At 42.6% G+C, this 27709-nt stretch overlaps 1 protein-coding gene across 1 annotated transcript in view; it reads right to left on the minus strand.

Annotated features, from left to right (window-relative positions):
• The window catches only part of LOC108926241 (iroquois-class homeodomain protein IRX-6-like), a 40149-nt gene extending 14549 nt beyond the window's left edge, over positions 1–25600 (minus strand). The window contains exon 1 of the mRNA XM_029253549.1: positions 25556–25600. Within this exon, the coding sequence (XP_029109382.1) occupies positions 25556–25600 (45 nt within the window). The remainder of the gene's footprint in view (positions 1–25555) is intronic.
• Between the last annotated feature and the right edge of the window lie 2109 nt (positions 25601–27709).

Here is a 27709-nt window from a genome sequence, read left to right on the forward strand (position 1 = left end):
GTCAGCATCACTGCTGAGAGATGTGGATGGACAGTGGACATGGTATGCTGCTTGTCCTGTGCTACATTTCCTGCAGAGAGATAGCAAAGACCTGCTTTCTGTCAGGGTGTGCTCTGGTACAGTACCTCAGAGGAAATGTCTTTGTGGGAATCTAGCATTTCTCACAAAAAAAGAAAAAAAAAAAAACAAAAGCTGAGGAAGAAAGATTTCTTGTTCCTCTTCCTTGTCTTGATAGCATTATTTGGCTTTCTTTATCGTCACTATAGTATTGACTGAAACAACTTATCCTTCCTTCTGTGATTGCTGGCCAATGAAGTGATTTTAACACTTTTTTCACATGATCACAGATTTGTAAGTGTGTAAGTGATTTACAAACCTTCCAAAGGTGAAGTGGTTGAAAGCTACAAGAATCCAGGACCAACATACTTAATGAAATACACCCCTAATAGCCTTGTTTTGTTTTTTCATAATGCTTTCAATGACCATTGAAGGAATAGTGTTCATATCTTGAAAAAAAAAATACTAAGAAATCATGTTACTGCAACTGACATATGTTTGAGTCATAATGTGCTTCATTAGCATTGAATCCAGAAGTTCTATTTATAATTCCTTTACTTTATTATTGTCTCTATTTTGATGCAACTTAATAAGAACTGAGGCAGTCCAATGTTTAAACACCAGCTCCATATTACACATAATAAAGCTTCTACAGAATAAGGTAGAATTACAATATTTATACATAATCGCATTGCATAATAGACTTGCTGCTTGATTATTTATTTCATGCAACAAATGGACACTTTGTTTCGTAAAAGGAATAATGTTGCATCTTGCCTGGAACCTTGAGCATGGCTCCAGAGAGATGGCAGGAGATGGAATGGAGTCTGCATTAAGAAAATATAATTATTGGCATTAAATGTTTAATGATCAGTTGACTTTATTTTAGTTAATAAGTTGGGATACATGCTTAAAAGCATGTGTAAAGCAACAGCTCTTATGTGATCCCATCGGAAATCCATACTATGTCTCAGGGCAGTATTTTATATGTATATGTTTATGTCTTTGTCACTGTCATTTTTTAAACATTTCTCTCCTTTATATTTACAGCCCAGAAAGCACTGTAGCTTTTAAGTGTCAAAATGCTTTTAGAAGTCCAATATACCACTGTGGTCTGTAACATGACTCAATAGCAGAAAAAACTGCTTTACTTTATTACTTTGTGTGTGTTGGGGGGTAATGGGAGTGCATTTTGAAATATATTTCTCAAACCCAAGAAAAGGCTTTTCATTTGGATTTGAAATGGGTTTTGGTGTTTTGCTTTTTCAACATCGTGAACCTCTAACGCTGGAGATAGAGCTCAGAAGCGGTAGTGAACACTTAAGCACCTCTCACTAACCTTGAATGAACAGCAGAAAACCTCTGTGCCAATTCTTCCATGACTGTCATCGAAGCAACACGTTGAGGAAACCATACATAGGCTTGCAGTGGTTTCCCATGAAGCCTGGAATCAGCTCTGTACCTCATTGCTCATGGTGTCACATGTTATTTCAACTCTGATGGTTGTACCCCATGCGCACTGGGCAAGGGGGTCATGGAACATGCTGACTCCAGCACTCTGATTTTGTGTGTGGTCCCACTAGGCTGATGCTCCCTGTTACCTGGGAAAGCTGCCTGAGGACCAAACTCAGAAGGAGGATAAGTTAGTTACAGTGGTTAAGAAGGAAGTATTAGTGCTGCTATAATGATTGGAATTACAGTCTTCCCCAACCTTATAAAGGTAATGCATTCCTGAAAAACCCTTAGTAAGTTGAATTCTCATAAATCGAAGATGTAATTTCCATTCCTATTACTATTAATATTATCATTTCAATTGTTAAAATTTGTATGGGATCCTAAGCCCACAAACAGGCACCCATTTATTTTAAAATATCACCAAATGTATGCAATTACTTCAATAGTTAATAACAGTAGTTAGTAGATAATATTAGTTAACAGAACAAGGCGATTTCTCTCTCTAAAACTGTCTACCTGTGCTCATTCTTTCCTAGCTCTTAAGCACTGCACACTTAACAAATGCTCACAAGCAAAATATAAATAGATATGATAAGCAATGTTTATGTACTAATTTAGCCTTCAATGGGAAAGAATGGAAAAATACAACAGAAGATCAATGGAAAAATATAAATGAATTTACACTCATTGAACAATTTGACATCTTTTGCAAAGTTCAAACAGGGCAATGATTACCAAGATTATAACAAATGAAACCAGCAAACAAGGGGTAATGGAGGTTGAGAAGTTAATGCAGCCTGAGCCAAGCTATACCTGTGAAGAAGGCCATATGGTAGCTCTGGTCTCGTACCACTCAGCTGTCAGGAGGTATGCAAAATCCAGATTTGGTCTTTGTGAATACAAACAAATGTTTTATAGATCGAAGTAGGGGTAAGAAATGAAACCATTTGTAACCTTAGGTTTTTATAAACCAAAATGACTATCGATGGAACATTTTAACACAGCTTATGATGGGTTTGATTTTTCCAAGGCACAGGAAGTAAAACAGCTTGGTTCTGCAAAGCCACTGGACCAGTAGAATGGATCTTTGTGGGAGAACTGGCATATACTACTGTCCTTCTCTGAGGTTTGGATGAGTTTGTGAATAATTTGCATTCATCTCTCAGTTCTCTCCTTTCTCATTTCCTTTCAGTGCCGCTTATATGGATTTGTTTGTAGACTGACTACCCTATATTTCTCACCTCTAGGGCACGCAACTGACAGATTGTTAAATAATGACTTATTTATTTGAAATTCTAAGCCTTAATATTTAATTTTTCATTTTAATACAATCAGAAGCTACTTTTACATCAATGAATTTTTAAAGTTACACAGATCTGTTCATATATTCTGCAGACTACGCAAATTAGTGCAGTATACTGAAATAACATCCCTCAGGTTTGATAATTATAACACAATTGTCTTCTCATGATTGTGCAATGTTGACATTTTTTCATTATAAATGAGGAAAGGCATGAGGGCACAGAAATCATGTTGGACGCTTTCACACAGGGAGGAGTTCCCTCGGGACACTGGCCTGCAACTCATAGTGTCATCGTGTTATAATCACCAAGAACCTACTACCTTATGTGGCAAATGTCGTTCTCCAGTTATTGAATCTCTTGGAGTGATGTCATGTTTTTAGGTTCTTTCGTGCCTTTTGTTTTTACATAACCGCTGTCAGATGACACATTTTATTCACATTTTCTTAAGAGATTTTTACTCAGAGTATCCCAGGAATCCAAATTTGAGCTCTTCATGCACAGTGAAATAAAACACAAAAAAAGCCAAGCAACATTACATGCAAATTCTGTGGAGTTCGAATCAAGGACATGGATGACACAGATGCACTTGTGTTTTGTTAAATGCTGTAGTCCTCATTTGCACAATGTTTAGCAGTTATGGGCTCATTGTGCAAAAATCTCTTCTCCCTGAGGGTTAGTAGAGGAAATTAAAAGATTTATCTGCACTCTATCTTTGCTTGCCCTCTGCCTCTGAACATCAGCCACCTTTCTCAGGCTACAAGTCATGTTCAGAAGGTTTCGGACTTGAGCCCACTCAAAGAGTCTTATCGCTTCCCCTTCGCAGAGCCATTTGCTGCTCGAAGCTTCACTTTCTGGTCTCAAGAGAATCACAATTTCAACCTTCAAAGGCCAGGGAGGCTTTTAGTCTTGTCAGACTGAAGAAGGGGCAGGACTGAGTTGCACTCTTCTGCTATCAAGTCTTGGGAAAGACACCTGCACCATTTATTTGCTTTCTTACAGCAGTACAAAGAACATTTATAAGGCGCATTGAAGCTGAGCAGCTGTGGCATCTCCTTTGCTATGCAGTGCCATGATTTGCAATGATTTGTTGTGTTGCGTAATCTCTAAAAACATGTGAGCTTCCTGTGCTGTTTCTATAGTAGCGCAACGCAGAAATCAACATGCTCATGTCTTCTTCACTCTTATTTTGCTGTGACATTTGGTGGAGAGTCTCCGTGTTTCATATTTATCTTCCAGTTCTGTCTCTTTTCTTCCAGTTCAAGGGAGGAGCTATACATTGATGTTTATATGCCACAAAATGCATCAGTTGCCAAGGTTTGAGCAGCTTCTCCTTAGAGTGTTTATCACTTTGATGAAGAATCCATATTCCTTCCTCTAGCACACTGAAAGGTTCATAAGGAGCATTGATGTTCAACTGTCTTTTCAAGATGATTTGATCTCCCTCTCCCTGGTTCTCAGCCGAAATATAGAGAAATGTTAATAGTTTGGCATATTTAGATTAAAAATTATTAGAAATTCTTAGATAAAGACACAAAATATGATCAATCAAAATCATGTTGATTTCTGTAACATATAATTGTGTACAGTAAATTGCCAGTGTATCATTCTGTGACATCATTTGCATGTTTTTTGAGAGATCTTTTGCATTTACATTTTTACATTTGTTCATTTAGCAGATGCTTTTCTCCAAAGTGACTTCCAACAAACTCTATGTAGTGTTATGAGCCCACACACCTTATTCACCACGGTGACTTACACTGCTTGATAAACTACTTACACTGGGTCACTCATCCATACATCAGTGGAACACACACACTCTGTCACTCACAGACTATGGGTGAACCTGAACAGCATGTCTTTGGACCGATCTTTTGTTAAATGCCATCTTTAGAATGGCATTATATCACAATAAACTGAACTGAACTGAAATTGTTATTTTCCAGCAATCTTTAAATGTGTAAAGTTAAAATGCATCTTCTTAGAGTGTGTTCAGCTTGTATATAATTATATATAATTATATATAATTCATGGGCAATGTGCAATTGTAATTTTGGAATATAAGTATGGTGATGATTGAGGAGGTGTGGGGTGTTCTCCCTCTGTGGAATGGATATGGCTCTTTCTGAGCAATGGGGAGAGATGGAGGGATGAGAGAGAGCATGATATGGTAGAGCAGCTGTGAAGATACAGCTCTCTGTTAACGTGAGGGAGTTCCTCTCTCTCCCACCCCCCTCTCTCTGTCTCTCTCAGTGCCTCCTCCACTGCATTCCAGAGTCAATTTGAATTCTGACAGCCCCTGAGGCCGTGCATCACATTTCAGGCCTGGATGGTACTTAAAGGCCCGTAATCTTTCACTGAATGGCTTCACTGAGGCCCCGACGAAAGCAAATTACTCGCTTTAAGGACTCTGGCTGCTTTGGGACCCCAGGCTGCTGACTAGTGCTGCTACATTGAGTGTGCTTCTGTCATTATTTATTTATTTGAAAAGTGTTTAAACTGCAGGAGCCCACTGGGATAAAGCGCAATGATAACATTATTATATGTATATATATTTGCAGAAGGGGACCCATGTTTGTAGCACTGAATGATGGCTGTTTTATGCCTTTTTACTCATATTTATATACTCGGCTTTGCGATTTTTTTCCACATTATTTTGGAAAAATAGGACAGTTACACATTTATTATTCATTCAGTTAGTGTTATAGTTAAAGATAGGGCAGGGACTTTTAACCTGAAGGTTGCAGCTTGATGTACTAGTATGAAGTGTTCTGTTAAGCGTTGTATTTAACCATTTCTAGTACAAATAGATAAAAATGTTAGTCTTCTTGGATAAAATCCTTGGCAACAAAACCAACAAAAAAGTAACAGGAATAACAAGACAACAAATCTCTTCAGCTGTGAAGAATTTATTTTTGTTTGCAGTGCAGAGTTGGAAACTGATTTTGTTTCCTGACTAGATGAGCTCACTGTGTGAGGGCATCTGGCCTATGCAGGGTGCTTCTCGACCTGCTGCTGGACCTGCTGATCTTAGATCAGAGTGAGTTGCTGACAACCACCCACGTTACCGTCTCCAGGAGCGAGAGTAATGAAACAGGAAGCCCGAGACCGGAGTGGCCGCTCTGGACCACTGTGTCTTGGAGTGTGAGGTGAATGATTAGTGGGGCTGACATAATGAAGCAGTTTGCCCTGGTAGTGTGCAAACCAATTTATTATGGTTTCCCCAAGGGTGCCCTACATCATCTTTACAAACCCCCTGCCTCTGCTGACCAGTGAGCAGCCATTTCCACATCCTAATGCAACTTCAGATTTACAGCTGATGACCTCGGCGCCTCTCACACAAGCCCCCCAACCGCTTCTCGATGCTAAAGACAAATGCAGGTCAAAACACCAATGGAGAGGAAACAGGAGGGCAATTAGATAATGGTTGGAGTGAATGAGGAGGAGGAAGCGAGGGTTTGATATTAGGCTAACTTTTGGTGGTGTCCATCTGGCTGATTTATTTCTACTGCTTACAGTCACTTAACTACCTGTGGCTGCTGCAGGTCTGCGAGGAGAATGGGGCATGACTTAGCACCGCATGGTAACTCATGGCCGTGAGTCGCTCTGCTTATCTTTCCTGTGCCTGCAGAATTCCAGCCTATTCCAACCTTTCTTTCTGACTCATTAGTATGAAATCCAGATTTTCCACAGTACTTTTCTCTGTACTCTGCTTGAAATTGAATGCTTTAATTATTTCTGCTGTTACTTATGGATTATCTCTACGTACTGGATGCAGGTTTGCATGGTTTCGGTTTCTATCACAATTCACCATCTTTTGATTGTTCCTGCTTTGTAACAGACCATATGTTGTTTATTTAATTTTTTGAATGTTTTTTTTTTTTTTGTTTCCAGGCATTACAAGAGTATTATTGATGTCCAACAGCTAAACACCGTATAAAGGTTATTGATGAGGAAAATGAGATAAAATTGCACAATTGGTAAGTAGAGGACCAAAAGAAGACTCTTTTGGGATGGGAGGAACCATGTCCCCAGGACTTCCCTTTGGTTACGCTGCATGGTTGCCAGGTCTTTCTTTCTGCTCCTATCGATCCCCCTCCTTCCCATAATGAACTGGAAGCACAGCTCAATTACTGCAGCCTCTGCCATTGGCTGGAGGTAATATGAAATTAGTCAGCACAGAGTAGGCCTGTCAGTATTGATTTCACTACCCAGATTATTTGTTACAAAAGAATAGAGCTGTCTGCAGCATAATTGAACAAGTTAACTCCTTGCCTTACGAAATGTAAACCTACATCGATTGTTGGCAAGGTCACTGTATGTGCTGAAGGAAGAAAGTTGTAATGAAGTTAAATCCAAAGAAGTGCCAATGTTATATCGTGATATGTGACAGTCAGATGGATCCATTCCTGCTGAATTGCAGAAGTAGTGAGTTAACGGCACAGTGTTGGGTCTATACCCGTTGTATCCGTCAGGAATGAAAAATTCTTCTGTAGTCTACTTCAGCAATTTCTTCATAATGTGATCATCTTCTAGGGAGCTTTGGTTTAATTCAGTTTTGCCTAAACCCCAGCATTATTATTTATTATATTATATTACTTATCCATCACTTTGATGTGAAGTGACTTGGACTTTTACCAATTTGAACAACTGGATATAACATTGCAGCTATTATTACCCACCTATCCAGCTAGCTGTCTTTCAGTCTCTCTGTCCATCTGTTGTAAACAAAATGTTAACTGTCAATATTAACTGTGTCAAAATGTATTGTTAATTGAACGAGTGTAAGTAAATTCCACAAATCCTTACTCACGGATCTGTGAATCAAGCGGAACACAGCATTCTTCCCAAATTACTGTTGTCAGATTTGTGTAATGAAATCACGGTGTTTTAATAGGAGCCATTAATCACGTGCAATTAATGTGTAAATAATTCAGGAAGCTAAAGTCTGCTTTAAGGCTACAGCTACTGATGGATTTATTTAAACTTCTTCTAAGAGTGACAGCAAAAGTGGGGGATGGAAATGTCCCTGCAGTTCGAAGTTAGCGGTAAAAGTTATTAGGGAAAGAATGTATAAGAAGTGTTCATTGAGCAATGACACAAATATGCCTGAATGCATCTCACTCGAACATCTTTGAGAGTCATTTCAAAGCAATTTACAATAGGCCAGCTCAAGTGTTTATTCCAGACAGTTTATTCCAGGAAGTTAGTGATAATTAGAAAAGTGACCCCCATTAGCATTTTAAAAAGGATGACTTATTCCGCAGTTTACCTAAATAGTTCACTGAGGTTAAACAAAACAGAATCCTTATTTGCTGAAGAGTTATACATGGTTTAATCTGTAAATGTAGCTGTTCTCCCTAATGCATACATGAAGGTAAGAGCCCATCTTGCCGGGTAGGGTTAAGGGTTAATGAAATGCTGTTTCTGTTGCTTATTTTCTTCTCTCCTGTGCTGAGTGATAAGTAGCTAACCAACGAAGCTTGTAATTACAATCTTACAGAAACCGGCCTGATCTGTATATAAATCTCACCATCCAATTACAAGATGTAATAATTTTGCACTCAAGCTGGTAATGAGGTCTAATACTCCTGCATGTGATAATCCCCTCTGGATGCTGGCTTGATCAGATGTTGGCTTTGTAATTAGACTGGCAGAAAATCATTATTTCATGTTCAGGAAAAAATGAGGTTGGTGGGAAGTTAATTTTCTCCCCATTCTCTGAAGCGTAGACAAGAATTTAATGATTTAATCATGATTGTTAGCTATTTTGCAATCAATTTGTAATGATTGTGTGGCAACACAGGGATGTTGCAGAAACATCCATAAATATTCAAGGTGTTACATGCATGACAGTGCACAGCTCTTACACCCTTTGATTATCAAAAGCGATTGTGCTCACTCCTTTAAGCGGGACACTACTGGTCAAAGTGGCAAACCTAGAAGTAAAAGTGCCTCTTTTACGACGAGTTAAGTAGATACTATTTTATTATCAGCAAATATCTCCACTTCTACAATACTTACACTTTCTTCATATAAAATCGTCTTGTTATTTTTCTCTGCCACAAGTCTGTTCAAAGGGGAAAAAAGTCTACAAACCTCATAGGATTTGCAATATTTAAACACGATTTTCCTATTAAATTTCCTGAGGGATTTGGGACGAGGGTTAACTTTATGTTCGCTCAACCGTATAACTGCTCAGAACTTTCAGACATGGTGGTTCGGTAGTCCAAGATTACAGAACTTTTTTTTTATGAGGCAATTCTTTTAAAATAACTGAATAGAAAATGAAAGTAGTTAACTGGAAAGCTGGTTATAAAAATCCTCTTAACATTTTTCTGAATGTGTTTGTTCAAATACTGCACAGATGGACAACTTGACACTAAGGCAGCAAAATTGCAGCTACAACACATTTGTTTAATAAAGTGTCACCTCTATCCTGGTTTATTTACACTATGCATGATTTTTTTTTATCTTTCATATTCTGTGAACCACATATGCAGTTTGGTCTTTGGAGCAGGCAAAGTCAAGTGCCCTGCTCAATGGTACAGTACATCAGCTCTCACCTGTGATTACAGCTTAGCATTTAATCTGCTTTGCTGTGTGCTCAGCTCTTTAAATTGACTGAATGTACTTGTTTCAGTCCAGCTGCATTTAAGCAACTAAAAACGGAGGGAAACCTTACTCATTCTGAATTAAAGGCGGATGTTCCTCAAACGCCCCATTGAAAGGTGAGTGTATAAGCTGTTACACATATGTTTGGTTTAATTACACTTTGGTCAAAAAACTGTCGATCTAGTCCGGCTGCAAATGCTGTCAATTTGCTCTAATCTTGTGGCGACTGGAGTGAGTGGTTTATTGATAGGAAATTGACTCAACTCATCTAGTAACATTTCTGCCATTGATAACATTTGAGTCTTGTCCCACAGGGCTTATTAATGTGGTAATTTGCCTTTTGGAAATGTATTTACTTTTGGTGTGTGAAAAGTGAGGGCAGGGTGAGAGAACAAATTTGCTGAGAGGAAGGCAGGCTGAGGGACAAATTCAAACCAGTTACAGTCTGAAGGGGAGGACAACCGTCCCTCACAAAACAGCATCCTGTATAATGAAAAGCAGCTACAGCAGCCTGTGCTGATGTGTATTTTCTTCTTCGACTGGTCTTATAATTCGGTAGAAAAGCATTTCATGTGCTCATTTTACTGCTGTTCATGCTGGAACAATAGAAGCCAGGGTGAAGGTAAGTAGGACCCAATCACAAGTTCCGTTTATTAACAAACAAAGCCATGGAGCAAGACGAAGAGCATTAGTCGGGGACAGGCGTAGATCAGGCGATGAGCGTTTAGGGTTTCTTGGGGTGGACAAGAGACGTAAATAATGAGACAAAGCGAAGGTTGGTAGCCAGAAGATCAGGAACTTCAAAAGGGCAGTAATCGTTGGACACATGGGAGTAGCAGTCGCTCGAGTGAGGTTCCGCAATCAGGCGTGGAATCCCGGTCCTTTTATCCCGTGCCACCTTGATGAGAGGTAGGTGGGGGTGAGGTGTATGAGACACATCCTGTGATCCTGACAAACACTTAATGGATAGGTCAACCACACATGTATACAGCAAACCTGACATACAGTGAGATGCAGTTTGTACAATTGGGAGAAGCAGTTTGCAGAAGTGGTTATTTTTCTTGAATACTCATGAAGTTTGTTTTTCAGCTCAAAAGGTGAATTAGATGGCTGAAAGCATCTAAAGCACAGAAAATGAGCTTTTATTTTTGGGTAATGTTTTCCCCTACATCCTAATCGATGTTTTTAACAATTTTATTTGTTGTGTTTATTTGCCCCAATTTCAGAAAAAGTACTCAGACAAATTAGCTACAGGTATTTCCGATTGCTTGAGGGTTCCATGTTCCCTGAAATGTGCACACATAAAAGAGCTGTGAATACGTAGGTTGGTGGTAGAATTCGGAGTTTGCTACTGCTTCCTACAACCCAGGAAGGCTTAAATAATAGGTGAGAGGACATTCAGCCATTTCGTTTCTGGTATCCTCACTCCTGGGCTCTTTAGACAGCCCTTTGAAGACCTCCCCTAGTGGACCAGCTAGAACCCGCATGGATCAAACCCTGAGGCCCTGGAGAGCAAGCAGAGAGGGGCCCAAGCCATGATCTCTTTGCACTCATGCTACCTGTTTGGCTTCTCACAAGTGCTTTCAAGTGCTCTTTGATAAATCATGGGGTCTTATTCCCACCACTCCACAGCACTGCCCACTACCCTCTCCCTCTCCTCCTTCCCCATCTTCTCCCCTCCTCTGTCTGTCATTTGATTATGGATCGTTTTCACAGCAAGCATGTCTCCTTCCATCTGGCTGCTTTTCTTTCTCCTAGGTGCTGCTACTCTCAGTGTGCTGTCATAGCAATAACCCTTAAACCAGCCAAATGCCAAATTACCAGAAAAGGTTAGATTGTTAGACAATGTTAGACCAAGATGTGGAAAATAAATGCATCGGTTCTTTGCATTTGAAGCATGCGACTGAATAAATGCTTGTAAATTGCTTCCGCCAGTTCAACTGGTGGAGAAATCAAAGAAGCAATATGAACTAATCTGACTCCTCTGGGAATATATCTTTCTTTGCTCATGCCTGCCAGCTAAGTTAAATAAAATATTACTGGTGGGCCAAATAATAAGTATTGTCTTTTGTTCTCTCTCTCTCTTGCAATTAAATTTGACCTGCATATTTTATGTATGCTTGAATGCCCTAAAATGTCTGCAATTCAATGCAAAATTAAAGTACTAAAAGGCTTTAGTGTTATGAACTAATAGAATTGAGGTCCAAAATTCAATAGCAAGAAATGTTCTCACATGTATTTCGATACTTGTATCTAAACTATGTTAGAATTGCTGACATGTAATATACAGTGCTGTTTGAAAGTATGTGAAGCATTTGTGTCCCTTAGTTTTACCACGGAATTGTTATTGAACCAGCTTTCTCATCTGAAATTCTGCATAAGAGGTGTGTAATGACAGATTCAAACATACTAAACAGACAAACATATGTTGGTTTAGAGGAAGCCGTGTGTAGTAGAAAAACTAAGGTAATGCAGGTGCAAAAAGGAATGAACCTCAAATTGCATTGATTAAACTAAGTAGGTAAGTAGGATTGGGTGTGTAAATCATAATCAGTCATTAATTTTATAAGTTTATTTTAGGAGTTAATATTTAGATTTCCCGTCCTGGGTGTGTCCCCTTCCCCCTCCGGCCTTACGCCCTGTGTTGCCGGGTAGGCTCTGGTTCCCCGTGACCCCGTAAGGGACAAGCGGTTCTGAAAATGTGTGTGTGTGTGTATTTAGATTTTATACAATAACGACCTTCTCTATAGGGTTCACATGCTTTCAAGAAGATGCTAAGAAGTTTTAGTAAAATATAAAAAGGGCTGTGTATGTAACAAGGCATATGTATATGAGGGTGGCATGGTGGCACAGCGGCACAGCAAGTAGCTCTGCTGTTTCACAGCGCCTGGATGGTGCAAGAGGACATGGGCTCAATTCCCCCCTCAGTCTGTGTGGAGTTTGCATGTTCTCCCCACATCTGTGTGGGTTTCCTCTGGGTGCTCTGGTTTCTTCCTGCAGTGCGAAGACATGCTGTTCAGGTTCGCCTGTAGTGTGTGAGTGAGAGTGACAGAGAGAGTGTGTTCCACTGATGTATGGATAAGTGACCTAGTGTAAGTCACCTTGGTGAATAAGGTATGTGAGCTTTCATTGGAAGTTGCTTTGAAGGAGTTGGTGGTGTTTTTGTTCCACCATGTATATTGATTTTGGTTATGTTTTTCTCCAAAGTAACTACTGTTAATTTATCCATTTATGTTCGATTTTTAGAGAAGCAACCTGTGGCAAGTACCTTGTTCAAGTGCACTACAGCTTGATCAGGATTAAAACTATGACTGTCTTTTGAGTGCAAGACAGCATCTTTCACCACCACACTACCTGCTGGCCACCGTCACCATCCCAGCAGTTCCATTTATTTCGTATTAAGTTAAGATCTCAAGAACAAGATCTCAAAAAAAAGCTTTTTTTAGGCAAATTGGCCAACAGGTGATTGGTAAAAAACATATTACTCAGACGATTCTGTCAGTTACTGAGAAGCCTGGGATGAACCTGATCACAGACTCTGAAAGACTCTGAAAGAACCGTAACTTAGGGAAAAATAGAAACACGATCAAAAATTCAGCACGAGTTCAACAAAATGAACTGATGTGTATGTTCTTCAGCATTCTGGATAAATTAGCACTCTACTCCGAGCAGGTTACCTCACACGATGAAACCTGTCCAAACCTGGCAGACTGCTTGTGCTGAAGCAGCACAGAACCACTTGACCAGATGACATGACCGGTAAGGATGCTGCCTCATGCTGATAATAGAGTGGACAGGTTAGCTCAAGACTAAATCATTTGCCTGATATAGAGGCAGACACTTCTGGCACGCCTTCGTAGAAGGAATGTCCAAAAGTAAAACCAGGTGGCTTACCTGAAATCAAAACTCTCCCATGCTCCTCTGCTCAATGGGCAGAGTGGAAAAGTGTGGAGACTAGGTGGCAAATCTGTTTTTGTGTGGCACAGTCACTTTCTGGAGCTGAGGCCGTGTCAGAAGAGCAAATAGCCCTCTTCCCCTGGCAGTGACTTCAGGGGCTGCCCACTTATCATCCATAAAAACACTGAAAGTCTTACAACATATTTTTTAAATTTTACTATAGCTATACAAAGACTTTTACAGAACTTAACCCATGAATAAAGTAAGGGATGTCTGTATTATTAAGGTTTTATTGACTGTGTCATAGTGGTGGGATTTACAAACAAACTGAGTTACAGCAGAGTTCTGGTCTTAGTTGCATTTGTAAGCTGAGGACACAGTGAATGGGACAGACATACACACACAGACTGAAACTGCTTGTCCCAAGTGGGGTTGCAGCAAACCAGAGCCTAACACAGGGCATAAGGCTGGGGGGGGGGACACACACCCAGGACAGGATGCCAGTCCATCACAAGGCACCCCAAGCAGGACTTTGAACCCCAGACCCACCGGAGAGCAGGACCCGGTCAAACCCATTGTGCTACCACACCCACTTCTGTACTGAACAGAGTTATTCTAAATATAGTGAAACAAGGTCATTTTGTCAAAAATCATATGTTTGTCCTCAGTGAAGACTTATATTTGGCCATAGGTTTGAATCCAGCTGAGTCCATGTGGAGTTTCTGTGTTTTCTGTGTTTTCTGTGTGTGGTGAACTCAGGTGCTCTCTAGCTCTGGACTTTTACAGCCTTTTGCTGGACCAGTAGCTAGTGAAAGTGAGTGTGACTTTGTGTTTCTGTTTTATATGGGCAGTTGTTTCCCGCTTCAGGCTGTTCTTTTTCCTTATAAAAATAAATCACAATGGTGAGTATTCGTAATTTGTTAGCAGCGGATGTTCATGTTCCGCACAGTAGCTGCTCTCTTCAGGTTTCAGTGTGGAAATATTTGCCTGTAGCCTGTAGCCCTTAAATGTGAACTTGAAACTGCATGACAGAACTGAGTGGATTCTAGGAAACACGGGCATTTCTTTCCCAACACATTAACCCTCCGCATTGCTGTCTGATCATGTGATCCTTATGCTGTGTTAAAGCTGTCGGAGAAGTGCGATGTGCAAGAACGTATCCAGCAGTAGGTGGCTGTTGTGGAGGCTCCCATGCTGGGGCCTTTCTGCTGACCTGTCGGCTCAAACCGCTTCAGTGATTTCTGATTCTTTTGTAAGACCCAAGCAAAGGTGAAAAAACTGAATCCCCATGATGAGTCTCAGACTCAAATGTTACTTTTGTTGTTCTGACCCTGAAGCATTTTGCCTGTAAAGGCATAACCTAGATCGATTGCATAAAGAGACATAGATCCTTTTGTGAAAAGAAATACACAGAGTCACCCCCTACCCCTTCTGTTTGTCTTTTCCTCTCTGCGTACATCCTGTCGGCCTTAAGTAGGGGCTGATGCACCCAAAGGAAAAGCTGTTGATTTTGCCTAAATTGATGTAATTTTCTGTCAACACACTTAAAAAATAGTCAGAGTGCCATGTCACAAAGCTCCCAGTTGCTGTATGAGTGTGACATCATTCTGCTAAGGCTGCCTTCTTGTCCTCGAGCATTTTTTACAATCTGGCTCAGCACATTGGATGGCCTGGCAAGTCCGGATGCAGAATGAAGCGTGATGTCAGAAATTACAGAGACAAGCCAAAAACTGCACTGGTACAAATATACAATTTAAACGCTTTTTAACTTTCCCTTTAAAGTTCAGTGTGTTTCTAGAGGGTCTCTTTGTTCGATGGCTGGAGTTGATCCACCAGTGTAACCTGACCTATCTCTACCTAGACAGCAGCTGCCAAACAAGTCAAAGTGTCTTTGTTGATTACAGTATGACATCCAGTGCTGCAGTTAAACGGTGAACAAATCCAATTAGCGCAAATCATATTTTGGTTCATGAGAAAGACGTGAGAAAGGACTTCTCGGTTTTTATATATTAACTGTTCCTTCCGCTTTGGCTGTGTTGTACTCCACTGCTGTATTTTCCGTGCTACTGAAGAAGAAAGCGAATACACGCTGAATGTTTTCTAGGCAGAATTCTTTTGGATGTTTCCTTATTCAATAGCGGGCATTTAGCATTTGTGAAGGAGCTTTCTGAAAACGAAACATACGAGCCCTGTTTCTGTGTCGTACGAATTTTCCTCTGTCTCTGTATTACGTGACCTTTGAGCGGAGCTAACTCTGTGTATCCTCCCAGTCATGGCCTAGCTCCCCTGGATGTCTGCTGAATAAAAGCTTTGTTGTGCTGCTTTCCTGACAGCGCTTTCTCCATATATGTAGCCTTCAGAAGAGGAGAAGAGAAGGGGGAACAAACCAGCCCGCTGCGCTTTTCAAAGTAACCCAGCTTTATCCTGGTACTGGTGAGCGCATATTGCTGCACAGCACTGCTGCTTAGAGAGTTGTCCTGTTGCGATGCTGCTTGTTAGGGGCTTAGCATGTCTTAGGATGAGGCAGTGTTATGCATGGACACAGTATGAGTAGCAACAGAAAAGTCAAGCAAATGTCAGTAGAGCAGAGTGGCTGCACATGACTTTCCTTTATTCTCGAGTGCCCTTATGGTGTATGAACAGCCTAAGCGCAATCCAGTCATGCGCTTCTGTACTCTAGGCCTGTTAAATGTCCTTTTAGTGATGTTGTTGCGCAGTTTACACAGAATCACTTGTTAGAAAAGCAGGTAGGTCAAAGGTTTTCTGTCCAGTAGGTGTATATGTGAATGGAACTCCATTCCAATACTGGCATTCAATGTCCCCCGGGGCTCAAAATTAATTTTGATTAAGGTTAAGACTTGAGGCTACGGTCACCCTGTGCAGCAGTCAACACCAGACCTCTTGTCACACTTGAAGTGGGCATGTAGTCCCCGGGTGCGAGTGTTGCGCTCAGTGACTATGGCTATGGAGCAACTGAGCCCATCCTACTACTCTCCTACTACTGCAGTGTCAGTGAGCACAGGTTTCTCTAGAGCTGAGTAATTGTGAGGAGATGGCCCTTCTTTTCTTTTGGTGATAGCTGATAAGGGAAGATGGAGCAATTCATCAGAGAGTAAGAGATATAATGAAAAGCTGAGAAGTGTCAGCAGGTTCTCCGCCTGAGTCCCGACCCCCTAATTAGGCCCGTTCGCAGGACTTGTTTGAATTATAATCTATCTATGTTGGCTTCCTGCAGCTGTAAGGCCCAGCAGGGATGAGGAGGACTAAGATAAGTAAATGCATGACTGAATGGAGGCTGACCATTTAAATGCAACCCATATCCTCTGAAAATAGAACGTAGGGAGAAACCAAATGTCCACATTTATTCACTATTTAGGCAAGGGCAATATAAAGCAGTGATAAAAGGCATCGAGTTGTTTCCTAAATGTTGTGCATTCAAGGAGGGGCCAGTGGGTAGTGTAGTGCTCAGAGTCATCACATTTCACCGAAAGGACCCAGGTTTGAATGCTGTTCCCACTGTAGTACCCCTGAGTAATGTACTGACACTGAACTGCTCCAGTAAACTTACCCAGCTGCATATGCAGATGAATAAATATAATCAACTTCATATACAAATATACCATTGCGAGTTGCTTTAGAGAAAAGCCTCAGCTAAATCAATAAATAATGATTGGTCCGGCTGAATAGCTAACTGTTTAAATGCTAAAGATCCATACAAATAAAAAAATAAGAGCATGAAACCTGCCGGTCCACAGGTTTCTTCTTACCTCTACTTACATAAACATAACCATTCTGCTCACCACCTCTGCTCTCTTCTGCAAGCTTTCCTTTCATATGTATTTATTTTCAGAGTGTAGGGCATGATGGGTGCTGAATAATTCATATGTAGGGTGTATGCCCATGCACTGAGATATTCTTATTCATCCACACTAGTAACCGCATCTTGCATAATAAAGGATCCCCATATATTTCGGCTTATTTATGCCCTTTACAGTGGGTCCTTCCTTTTGATTCTAAGGGTGTAAATTTCACTATGGACAAGCATACATAAGATTTAAGCCCTGGGCTACTTTCTCTTTCATGAACTCCTGCTTAAGACTAGCAAGCACACACATTAGAGCTACAACAACTGTGACTGAACCTTCATCTCTAAAAATATAGCAAAACACCGGCCAGGTTTTTCCCTCTTTTCCCTATTCATCTTCAGCCATTCCAAGAAGTTTAATTATCTAATTCTCATCTTGTGTAGTTCATGTCTTATTAATCTCATCATTTTTGAAATACAAAACGATAATGTTAAATATACAATATGAGTGCAGCGCTGACAATGATTAAAGATTATAAGGTACAACTGAATTATACTTTTAAATTTTGCTAGTTTAGCACGAAGGTGTTTGTTGACACGAAACGCAGGTGAAATTTCTTTAATTTTGTCCTTAAGGTTATGGTGTTTGTTTTGGTCAGAAGGCCTTAAAATGTAACTTTGTAAGTCCATTTTGTGAAATGTTACTAAATATAGGTCCAAGCAAGCTCAAATACATGGGTGGGTTCAGAAATACCCAGAAAAACAAACCAGAATGAAAGATTCCACCTACGCAGTCCATGGACAAACACTGTCTGAATCAGGTTTAAATAGCTGTTTGGGGCAAAACAAGCACATTGATGGGCAGGAATACTTTGCTAGCATTATCCAAAAATTAAAAAATAGCTGCAGTTTCACCACAAGAAAGGTGACTGAGCTCTTTTAAGCACAGTCAGCCTCCCATACATTGCAATTCCTGTTATTGTGGTTATAACCAGCTGTTACCTTATAAAGTGCAGAATGAATTATGACCCGAAGCTGTGCCTTATGCTACAAAAGACCCATTTGCATGTAGACATTACCCTCCCCCAGCAAGCGAGGGCAGATGCCGTTATGTTTAACCCTGATTATTGTCCCAAATTACACAGAAAGCTGCATTCACCTCTAAAGATTTAGCACGGATGGTCTAGGCTTTTTGTTTGCGGTGGAAGTAAACGGGTGGGATTTTCACTCTGCGACACCTTTTTTCCCCTTGAAAGCCATTTAAAAAGATGTTACTTGCGCCTTTAGTGTGAATGTTGTAGCCATATTTGCAAACGCTAATAGAATTGTCGTTTTGTGTTCTCCTGTAGGCCATTGCTTCATCTTAACTCGAAGATACGGCCATCAGCGAGTGGCTTTCCCTCTGAGCGAGCAAGTTGGGGTTTGAGCTTCAGGGCTGGGATGCTGGAGGATGGGAGAGTTGGGAGCGGTCGCACCATTACTCGGTGTGATCCTACAGCTCCTGGGCCTGCGAGTCAAAAATCCCTCCCTCTCCGCCTCTCTCCGTCTCCCTCCACGCGTCCGCTCCGATTGGCCCTCCGGCAGAGGCTTCGTCGGAGGCAGCGGCTCGTCGGCCGTAGCGGGCCTCCCTGCAGGGAGCGCTGCCGGTAGGAGACGCGATTAGGGGGTGACGGAGTTAAACATTCCATCAGAATCCTCCGGCCCGGTGCGATAACCCCGGGGTTACGGGGAAACGGCTGACAAACGCGATCCCATTGTGGCCGGGGCCTTATGGCAGTTTACCGGGCTTATTCATCATCTTCCAACAGCCCCTCTGACAGGCCTAGCGCTCATTTGGCCCTCCGCAGGCACCCGGCACCCGAGAGTTTATCTGCAGGAGTCCACAGCTAACAACTAATAACAAAGTGCTTAAGCTGTGAGCTTACACGGAATGGACTTGTATTGCAGTCAAACATCACCTTGGCGCTTTGTTGATAAGACTATGTGTCCATTACAGGAGCTGGGTTTAGACAGGCTGTTCGCAGATCCCTCGAAATGTGCTGCACGGGGGCCTCGGGGAGCCGGGATAACTGCCGAGTGCCCGAGGTTGTTATCTCCGATGTTATTCGGCGTTTGCGTTGGCTGGCAAGCGAGCAAGTGATCCGGTTCAGGAAGCACTCCCAGTCGTAAAGGGATGAATAGCTGCTTTGTTGTGTTTTCCTGGGTCGTCTGAGCAGTTGGTTAATTCTTCGATAATTATTGGGGAGACCCTTTTCTGAGTCTTTTCCACTTTCAGTTTGAAGAGAGAAATGTGGGAAAAAAAAGTTGTATTTTTTTTTTTTCTGTCTGCCAGCATAGCTCCTGACTGTAATGCTGTCTGACACTTATTTTAGTGCTTCTCAAAAACAGTGCAGCTGTAATTTGCCTGACTTTCAGCTGAAGGTAGAAAAACAACGAACAGAAATAAACAGCTTTTTTTTTTTTTTTTTAAGTTTGTTTTTCTTGAAATAATTCGAAACAGACTTCGCCGTGTAATTGCAAAGCAACTTAAACAGTTTTATTGTAAGCCATTCCGTTTAGTTTTTCTTTTATCTCGCATCTCACGATCTGAGGAAAAATAGTACTGCCAGTGATTGTCCATTATTGCTTAATATTCCCCTGCTGCGGAATACGTGCTTTAATAGAATTCCGTTTTTTTTTTTTTTCTTTTTTTATTTCAGAAGAAAGTGAAAATGATTCACTCGTCAAAGGTATACAAATGGATTCTTACCCGCTCTCTTCTCCTGATAAAACAACACAAATACAGCCCTTTTGACACTGCAGCTGGCAGCGATTTCTCCTTTTAGAACATTATAACCCCGCAAAAAAAAAGGCAAAACAAACAAAGGTAAGATTGCCTAAGAGCTTGCAGTTGCGGATAATCACATATTTCCCCCGCTTTGTAGCTGGCAGGCAGTGCGTGTGCGTCCCGATCTGAGCCCCGCGCTCCAGTGTTCGGGCTAAACAAATACAGCCATGATGTGAGGATGATGTGTTTCCGCATGGCTGCCTTCAGATGTCTGCTGCTGTTCTCCCGCTTTGCTCCCCTCCTCGGTGCTTCTGCTTTAATCTCTTCGACGTGAACCTTCACAGGCACCCCTGTTTACACAATACAGCAGCTGAGCCTGATCTCCATTGTATCGGGGATTTCTTCGCTAAATCTGCCCCAATTTGATGATGACCGGGGCTCACTTTCATCACTTCGGAGGTCTAATAATGTTAACAAGCTTAGCTCGACTCCCCGCTGCCCTCCCAGGTCTGCTGTGTGGCACAGGGCTTCGCAGGTCACTGACACAGGGGCTTCAACCAGCCGCCCCCCCCCACAGCCAAGGGGTCTCTAGAGATTTGATAGCGCAACAACGGCAGAGGCGATATTTACATGTAAAGTCAAGTCCACCTGCCTGTTCATTAATATTTATACAGGAGTACAGGAGTGGATGGCAATCTCTTTTCTTCTTGTGTGAAAAAATTCTTAAAAGCGATAGTGTATACACATACTCATACACGCACACACGTGCTGCCGGAAAATTTCGATTAAAACCTCGCACGCAGCGCAAGTCGATAGTTGTGTAAGTGGAAGTCTGGGAAATCCTTCAAAGCGGTTCAGGACTGAAGCGCTGCTCTTACATCACCGATCACTTTTTTCACTGCGCTTTTGAGTGACGTCGCCATGAAACCGTCGCTGCCCCTCTGACCAACAGTAAGCGAAGAGTAAGCGAAGCAGGGCGCTACGTCTCACCGACAGAGCCATCAGGGTAGCGGAACTACGGGTGAGACTACAAGCGAGAGGAAATATTGTTAAAATGCTTTGCTTTCGGGGGGTGCGGTGGCGCAGTGGGTTGGACCACAGTCTTGCTCTCCGGTGGGTCTGGGGTTCGAGTCCCGCTTGGGGTGCCTTGCGATGGACTGGCGTCCCGTCCTGGGTGTGTCCCCTCCCTCTCCGGCCTTACGCCCTGTGTTACCGGGACAAGCGGTTCTGAAAATGTGTGTGTGTGTGTGCGCTTTGCTTTAATATATCATTTTCATCAATTAAGTGAAAAACAACTTAGTGTCTTCTGCAGCAAAGTGTTTTCGGCATGTATAGCAGCGTAAAGTTGCACGTCATTTATGTGCTTGTTGAATGTGTCACTTTCACTCTGCAGAAATTATTAGAGACATGTCACACCATACAATTTTAATGACAAAAGATAAAGTATAGATCGCCCTCCTCTCTCTCGACAAACCCTAATACCGTGGCATCGTCGCCGCGAGAGCGCTACCTTTGATGGGCAGGATTAAGGGGGAATCTTCATTCCTTTTGTGGATTTCAAGCACCGCAGAACAATGGTACCAGGCTGGAGCGACTTAATGAGGGACTCTGGACTGGCAAGGGGGAAAGTGCATTTAAATCAGCCTGATTATCCATTCCTCTTACTTCAGCCTGCTCCCTCCCCCCCAACGCCCTCCACCCCATCCCAGAGCGCCCCAGCCCTGTGACATCACCAACAAAGAACCTGCTCTCACTTTTTATTAGTTTAATGGAATAAGAATGTGCCTTTTCACGCAGTGTTAATTAAAAGCTCCCAGGCCCCCTTCAGTGTGTTAGTTCTTCGTAACCTCTGTGTTATCCCGGGCTCTGCTTCCCTCCTGCTGGATCTTGCGTTAATCTGAGGAGAAAGAAGTGTTATTAGACCTGCTGTTGACTCTGCAGCTTTAGGTTCCTTATTCTGTTTTGTTAAGCATCGTGAACAGGACAACGTCATAATTAAACATGCAAATATGTCATCTCTGCATTATTTTTTAGTTTCCTTTCGCTCTCGATTATTAAAATTTCGTGCAATTTAGTCTCCTGCGTGATTGTGATTGTCTGATTTAATATATGCAATATAACTAATATATATGTTCTATATCTATGCAAGGTTGTGTGCTTGTATCCTAATGTTAACGAATTTTAGTTGTGTCCAGTTTAATTGTTTCATTACTGTCTGAAATACTCAGTGTGCGAAGTGCTGAGTTTAAAACATTTCTGCGTAAATTATAGCTACATTTCCCTTTTTATATATTGTCAGTTAGTTGTTTGTGGTAATTTTAGTATTTGAATTTCCTGTATTCCCGTCCTTTTGTTGATTTTGTTACACGCAGATGCCCTCAAAAGCATTTCCCGCCATGTACAGCAAATCAAAGGTTGCCCAGCATTTAAGATCATGTATTTTTTTTTTTCCACTCTGGCAGTACTGAATGTTCAACAGCTGAAAAGAAAATTCGCACGTATGTATGTAAGATCTCTACGAATGATGGGGAATGTTGAGTGCTGTGATGAGCTAGCGCCCCCTGTGGCCGCAGGCAAACATGACAACAGTTGTACCTCCCATTGAGGATATTATGTTTACTCGCTCCCGGGTTCGGTTCCCAGGCCGCTGCCACCGTCAGGCTTCCTGGCCCAGTGACAGACCCTTTGCGAATCCTTGCCACCCCCCTCCACCTCAGTCTCACTGTTTTCTCTTTCTTTTCTATGCTGATTTCCTCTGCCTCTGCTCGCCTCCCACGGTATCTCAACATAAACCTGAGAATTAAAGTTGATGTAAATACTCTAAAACTATTATCTGTGCCCCCTGTGCAGAAAGTATTGACAGAAATAATATTCCGGGGTAAATTTATTTGTTCCACTAAGACTTAAATTAAAATATGGCGCAATAAAAATTTTTATGAACTTCCGGGTTCGCCAAGGGGTTAACAACTCTAAGTATCGTTCTACGGTTCAGTACCTGCCAAGGACTGTTTCTTCTTCATTAGGTGTTGTGAAGAAGCCCTGGGATTCATCATGTGCCATTAGAGAAGGGCGCTTGTTGCGCTAAGGTGCTATGTGCTTCCATGCTGCATTTACAGTTGACAGGGTGTGACCCCTGGTGACTCCAGCTCCCATGTTGTTTCTGCCTGGCTGTCTGTAAGGGTGCCATCTGTCCTCACCCCAGAGCAGAGGGCAGGACAAGGGCACGGTGGTGACGGGGGTGGCCGTGACGATGCCGCTGCCTTCCGCCGGGACATGAAGCGTGTCTGGAGCTCAGTGACAGAGTCTCCGCTGGTGCGCGCAGGTGCTGTGTTGTACATCAAGACTGAATCGGGGTGGACGTCGTTTGCAGGGTTGGACGCGAACCGTCTCACTGGGTTTGAAGCGTGAGGATAACCTCTCTGCAGTGGAAGAGATGATGACTGGACATACAGCCACAGCTTGATAGTCTTCAAGTCTAGAACTGACATAGAATTGACATCTCCTTGCATTTTATGGATCTCGTGGTCACTTTCATGGCTATGGCATTATATATACTTATGGTACTATTCTGAAATTAGAAGTATTCGTCATCTGATTATTCACAGGTTGACCACCGATTGTCAACCTCTGCTTTAGGAACTGAAGAACAAATCTGCCAGCAAAAAAAGTTGCATCGCCCCCATCAATTAACATAAAATTATAGAAAATGAATAAAACATGGGACTTGAAACTTTGTCCTATTTCAGGGTGCCAGTGCTACGAAGTGTTGACTCAGAGATGAAACTACGTTGGCTGTGGACCCCTTGCACTGTTGTCGCCAGCGAGGCCAGACGGCACAGTCCTTGGTTAAATATGCATGTCATAATGTTTCACATCCCCGGACTTCCACGCTTCTCCATATGCCTCTCCAACCTCAAGCAACAGTCCTGTGCAGCTGGGCCTCAATCCCTGCCTGGCTCCTCGATGACAGGAGAGCACTAAGCAGCGCTGGCAGAATAAATGAAGGGCTGGGGATGTAAAAGTGTAAGTCAGCGCAGGGCGACATGCATGTATATGGATGTTTGCGTGCCCATAAGTGTGGGGTGGAGGGAACTGGAGACACGGGGTGAACGCGAGGAGTTCTGGGCTGGGACGTTCTCTGGTTGGTTGGTTGGTTGGTTAGTGGAGGCTGAATGGGGGCTCTTCAGTGAGTAATCCAGTGGGGTCCATCCTTTGAAAGGGAACAGATGTCCATTTACATATCCGGTGATCCCCAGCCTCTGATGAGATTAGCTGGTGTTTTTCAGCCCAACTGGAAGGTGCATATTTAATAAACGCCCAAAGCAGGGCGGCGCACGCGGGCGTGGTCCTCAGAGAGCGCGGGGACAAAAGTAGGGGAGGAGACGTCAGCCAGCACAGACGGAAACAGGGCCGCAAACAGATTGTGGTGGCCTTTGAGTGGGATTGTGACAAGGGTTTATGGGTTTACATCTTGGCAGCCAGGGGCTGGGGTTCTGCTGCCTGCAATCAGGAGAGTTAATAAAAGGATTTACGTCTTCGATCTCATCTGCTGGGCTGTTTGTCACTTATGATGCCATTGACCTGAATATTTTTTTTCCTTCTTCTTGGAAAACACACGCAGAGAAATCAACAGAGGAAATTTTCAGGAAATTAATTTTTAATGCATCGGAGGCGCCGTGTCAAGGTGTTCTCCGCAAATATTGACACCAATTTAATGGAAGAGATTTTAAGTTACACTTGCCATGTCGGAAATTTAATAAATTCCCAATACCATTGCTGTAAAATTCACAGCTTTCAAGTTCGGCTTGATGGTAAACTACACCTTTGGTTCCCGGTACAGGAGACGCGTGAACGTAAATGCCTTTTGCGGGAGCTGCCGTTTCCTTGTGTTTCATTTACTAGTTGCCCTTTTGTGGAATAAAAATGTATTCGCAGTGGAAGTGGTTTTTCAGCACCGGGCTCCGGGTTTAATTTCCAAAGTTATTATTAATAAGAGGTTACAGCTTGCGAAGCAGTAATTGGACTGGGCCGCGTCTGCCGCCGTGTGTAAGGCTCGGATCAGATGTGTCCGTTTGCCTGCTGTTTGATCTGCTTTTACACCCAGTCGAGAGCAGGCAGGGCGCGCTCTCGCACCGTACCGGGCTGCTGGATTAGCAGACCCCCACAGGAGGCAACTCAAACATTTGTGTAAATATGTAGCGCTCCCCCGTCCGACAAAGGCAGGCCGACCCGCGCTACCCCGACCCGCTTGTTTGTCGGGGTTGCGGGGGGTTGGAGGCGGTGCTACCAACGGCCCGGTTAGAGAGAACAAACACTGCGCTGCCTGGGGAGCGCACGCGGGGAGGAGATGGCGAGGAAGTGCAGGGGGCGGAGAGCTGGGGCAGGCCTGGTTCTCTCTGTGGAAATCAGCGCTCTCCCCTGGGCCTCCCGTTGCACGCACACCCTCCTAATTAATCGGACCTGGCTGCTATAATCCAGTCACAGGAACTCTGTCTATCTCATTTTGGGGAGAACAAAAACACACGTCCGTTAATATTTAATTGTTCCTTTTTTATCTGGAGGCAAACAGTAGCTCATCATGTCTTGGGATGGAGGGAATGGAAATGCCAGAGAGGCTCTTTTGTAGTCTGTGTTGTGTGATCCTGATGTGTCTGTTACCTCCACGATGAGGATGCCAGTAGGCAGTGGAGGATGGAAGGCCATTCCTTCTGTCTGCTGCTTTTTAATGAAAATTGAATCAGTGTTACTGAATGAAACTGTGTTGAGTCCCTCAAACATTTTTTCCTTCTCTGTCAGTGTGTTGGTTTGTATATCAGTGTGCGGATGTGTTTTTCTCTGTTTTAGTGCCTGGGTTCCTTCGTTCATCTGTGTACCTGTTTTGGAAATCTTCTTGCGTGTGGCAACATCATCATGAATCAAATGCTGAATTTTTAACAATCCCAGTGGAGCATCTGGGTTTCAGGCATTTCCAAAGAGCTCAATTCAGATCTATAAATTACTTAGGCACAGTGGCACAGCAACTTGCGCTGCTGTCTCACAGCACCTGGGTGGAGCGAGGGGATATGCGTTCGATCCACACTCAGTCTGTTTGGAGTTTGCCAGTTCTTCCGTGTCTACATGGGTTTCCTCCCACAGTCCAAAGACATGCTGTTCAGGTTCCCCCATAGTGTGTGAGTAACAGAAAGAGTGTGTGTGTTCTACTGATGTATGGATGAGTGACCCAGTGTAAGTAGTGTATCTAGCAGTGTAAGTCTTTGGGTGCTCTGGTTTCCTCCCACACTCCAAAAACATGCTGTTCAAGTTCACCCACAGTGTGTGAGTGACAGAGAGAGTGTGTGTGTGTTCCACTGATGTATGGATGAGTGACCCAGTGTAAGTAATGTATCCAGCAGTGCAAGTCACCTTGGTGAATAAGGTGTGTGGGTTGATAACACTACATAGAGTTCATTGGAAGTCGCTTTGGAGAAAGGCGTCTGCTGAGTAAGTAAATGTAAATTAGTTCAAGGAAATTTCCTTCAAATGCTGACGTCTTCTACGTATTCTGCAGTTTGAGCTTTGTGAATTCGTACCGAAATTTCCAGTTGAACAAACATAAATGACATTGTTAAGGAGGTGTGAGAAAGGGATTGTTTCTTCTGTTTATTTTTATACCGACCCTGTGGGACTTTTTCACATAGATTACTGCTTTCTTGGCTCAACCACAGTGCGCAGGAAGGAGTTTTCGATGGAGAAGTAGTGGAAGGTAACTGGAATCCCATCAGAGTTCTTTTCGATGGCAACCATAGTAAGAGCCTGTAATTGCCTCGCTAATTGAATTATCACACCAGATTCCTTCGGGATGGAGGTCTCTTTCTCAGCTCTATAGAGGTAATGTATGAAAAGTACCAGGAAGGCCAAGAAGACATTTAGCATGCCCATTAAAGCCACCGACATTTGATACACTTAATCTAGTATTAAATGAAATGTATTATTTTTACACATCCCAAGAGAAGGCTTTTAATCACCTTATAGGTAACATTACAAAAAGCCATTAAAATCCTACGTGTATTCCACACATTATAGTAATTACTCTGCAACAATGGGTGAATTCTGTTTCTGCCCTGGCTTTGGCAGAATAAATCCAGACACACAATGGAGGGGCTTATATTCATTCTGTCCCAACAGCACTTATTAATTGGTTCTTTGTACCTGGAGATTGAGGGCGGAATATTACCTGCCTGCCCGTCACTGGCTTGGCCTCCTGGGACAATGGCGTTTGGACAGGGCCGTGCGCCGCTCAGCGGATCCCGGGGCGGATGCGGGCGCTGGGCTGTGACGAGCCGTTCGGAAGGGAAAAACACGCCACATCCTTTATTTATTTGCATTGAAATATTTATCTCTCACACAAGTGGTTTGTAATGGGCTGTCAGTCCTCACTGCTCACAGAAGGGCACGGGCATGTTGCCAGGACAGTCCGCACGGCTCCGCGGTGAATAATTGCTGGAATTCGGTTTGGGGGGAGCAGGACTCGCTGACCTGAAGCTAGTCTTTTTCGACATGAAAAGAAATGTGGAACCTTTAAGTTTTTATTATTATTTTTTTTGGATGGATCCAGGCAATGCATGCGCACTCACAGACACATGACAGCGAGTGGATGCCTGAGATTCATTATTCATTTCTGAACTTGGAGATGAGAAGTTAATCGGCCCAGAAAAAAAAAAAAATCTCGTCTTGGCTCCTGTCTTAGAAACCAGAAAGATATCAGGCGTGTTGTGTTGTGCAGATAACCTGAAGCAACAACATCAGCAAAAGGGCTCATTCATAAACATTAGA

Source organism: Scleropages formosus, chromosome 7, assembly GCF_900964775.1.
Source record: "Scleropages formosus chromosome 7, fSclFor1.1, whole genome shotgun sequence".
Taxonomy (NCBI): Eukaryota; Metazoa; Chordata; class Actinopteri; order Osteoglossiformes; family Osteoglossidae; genus Scleropages; species Scleropages formosus.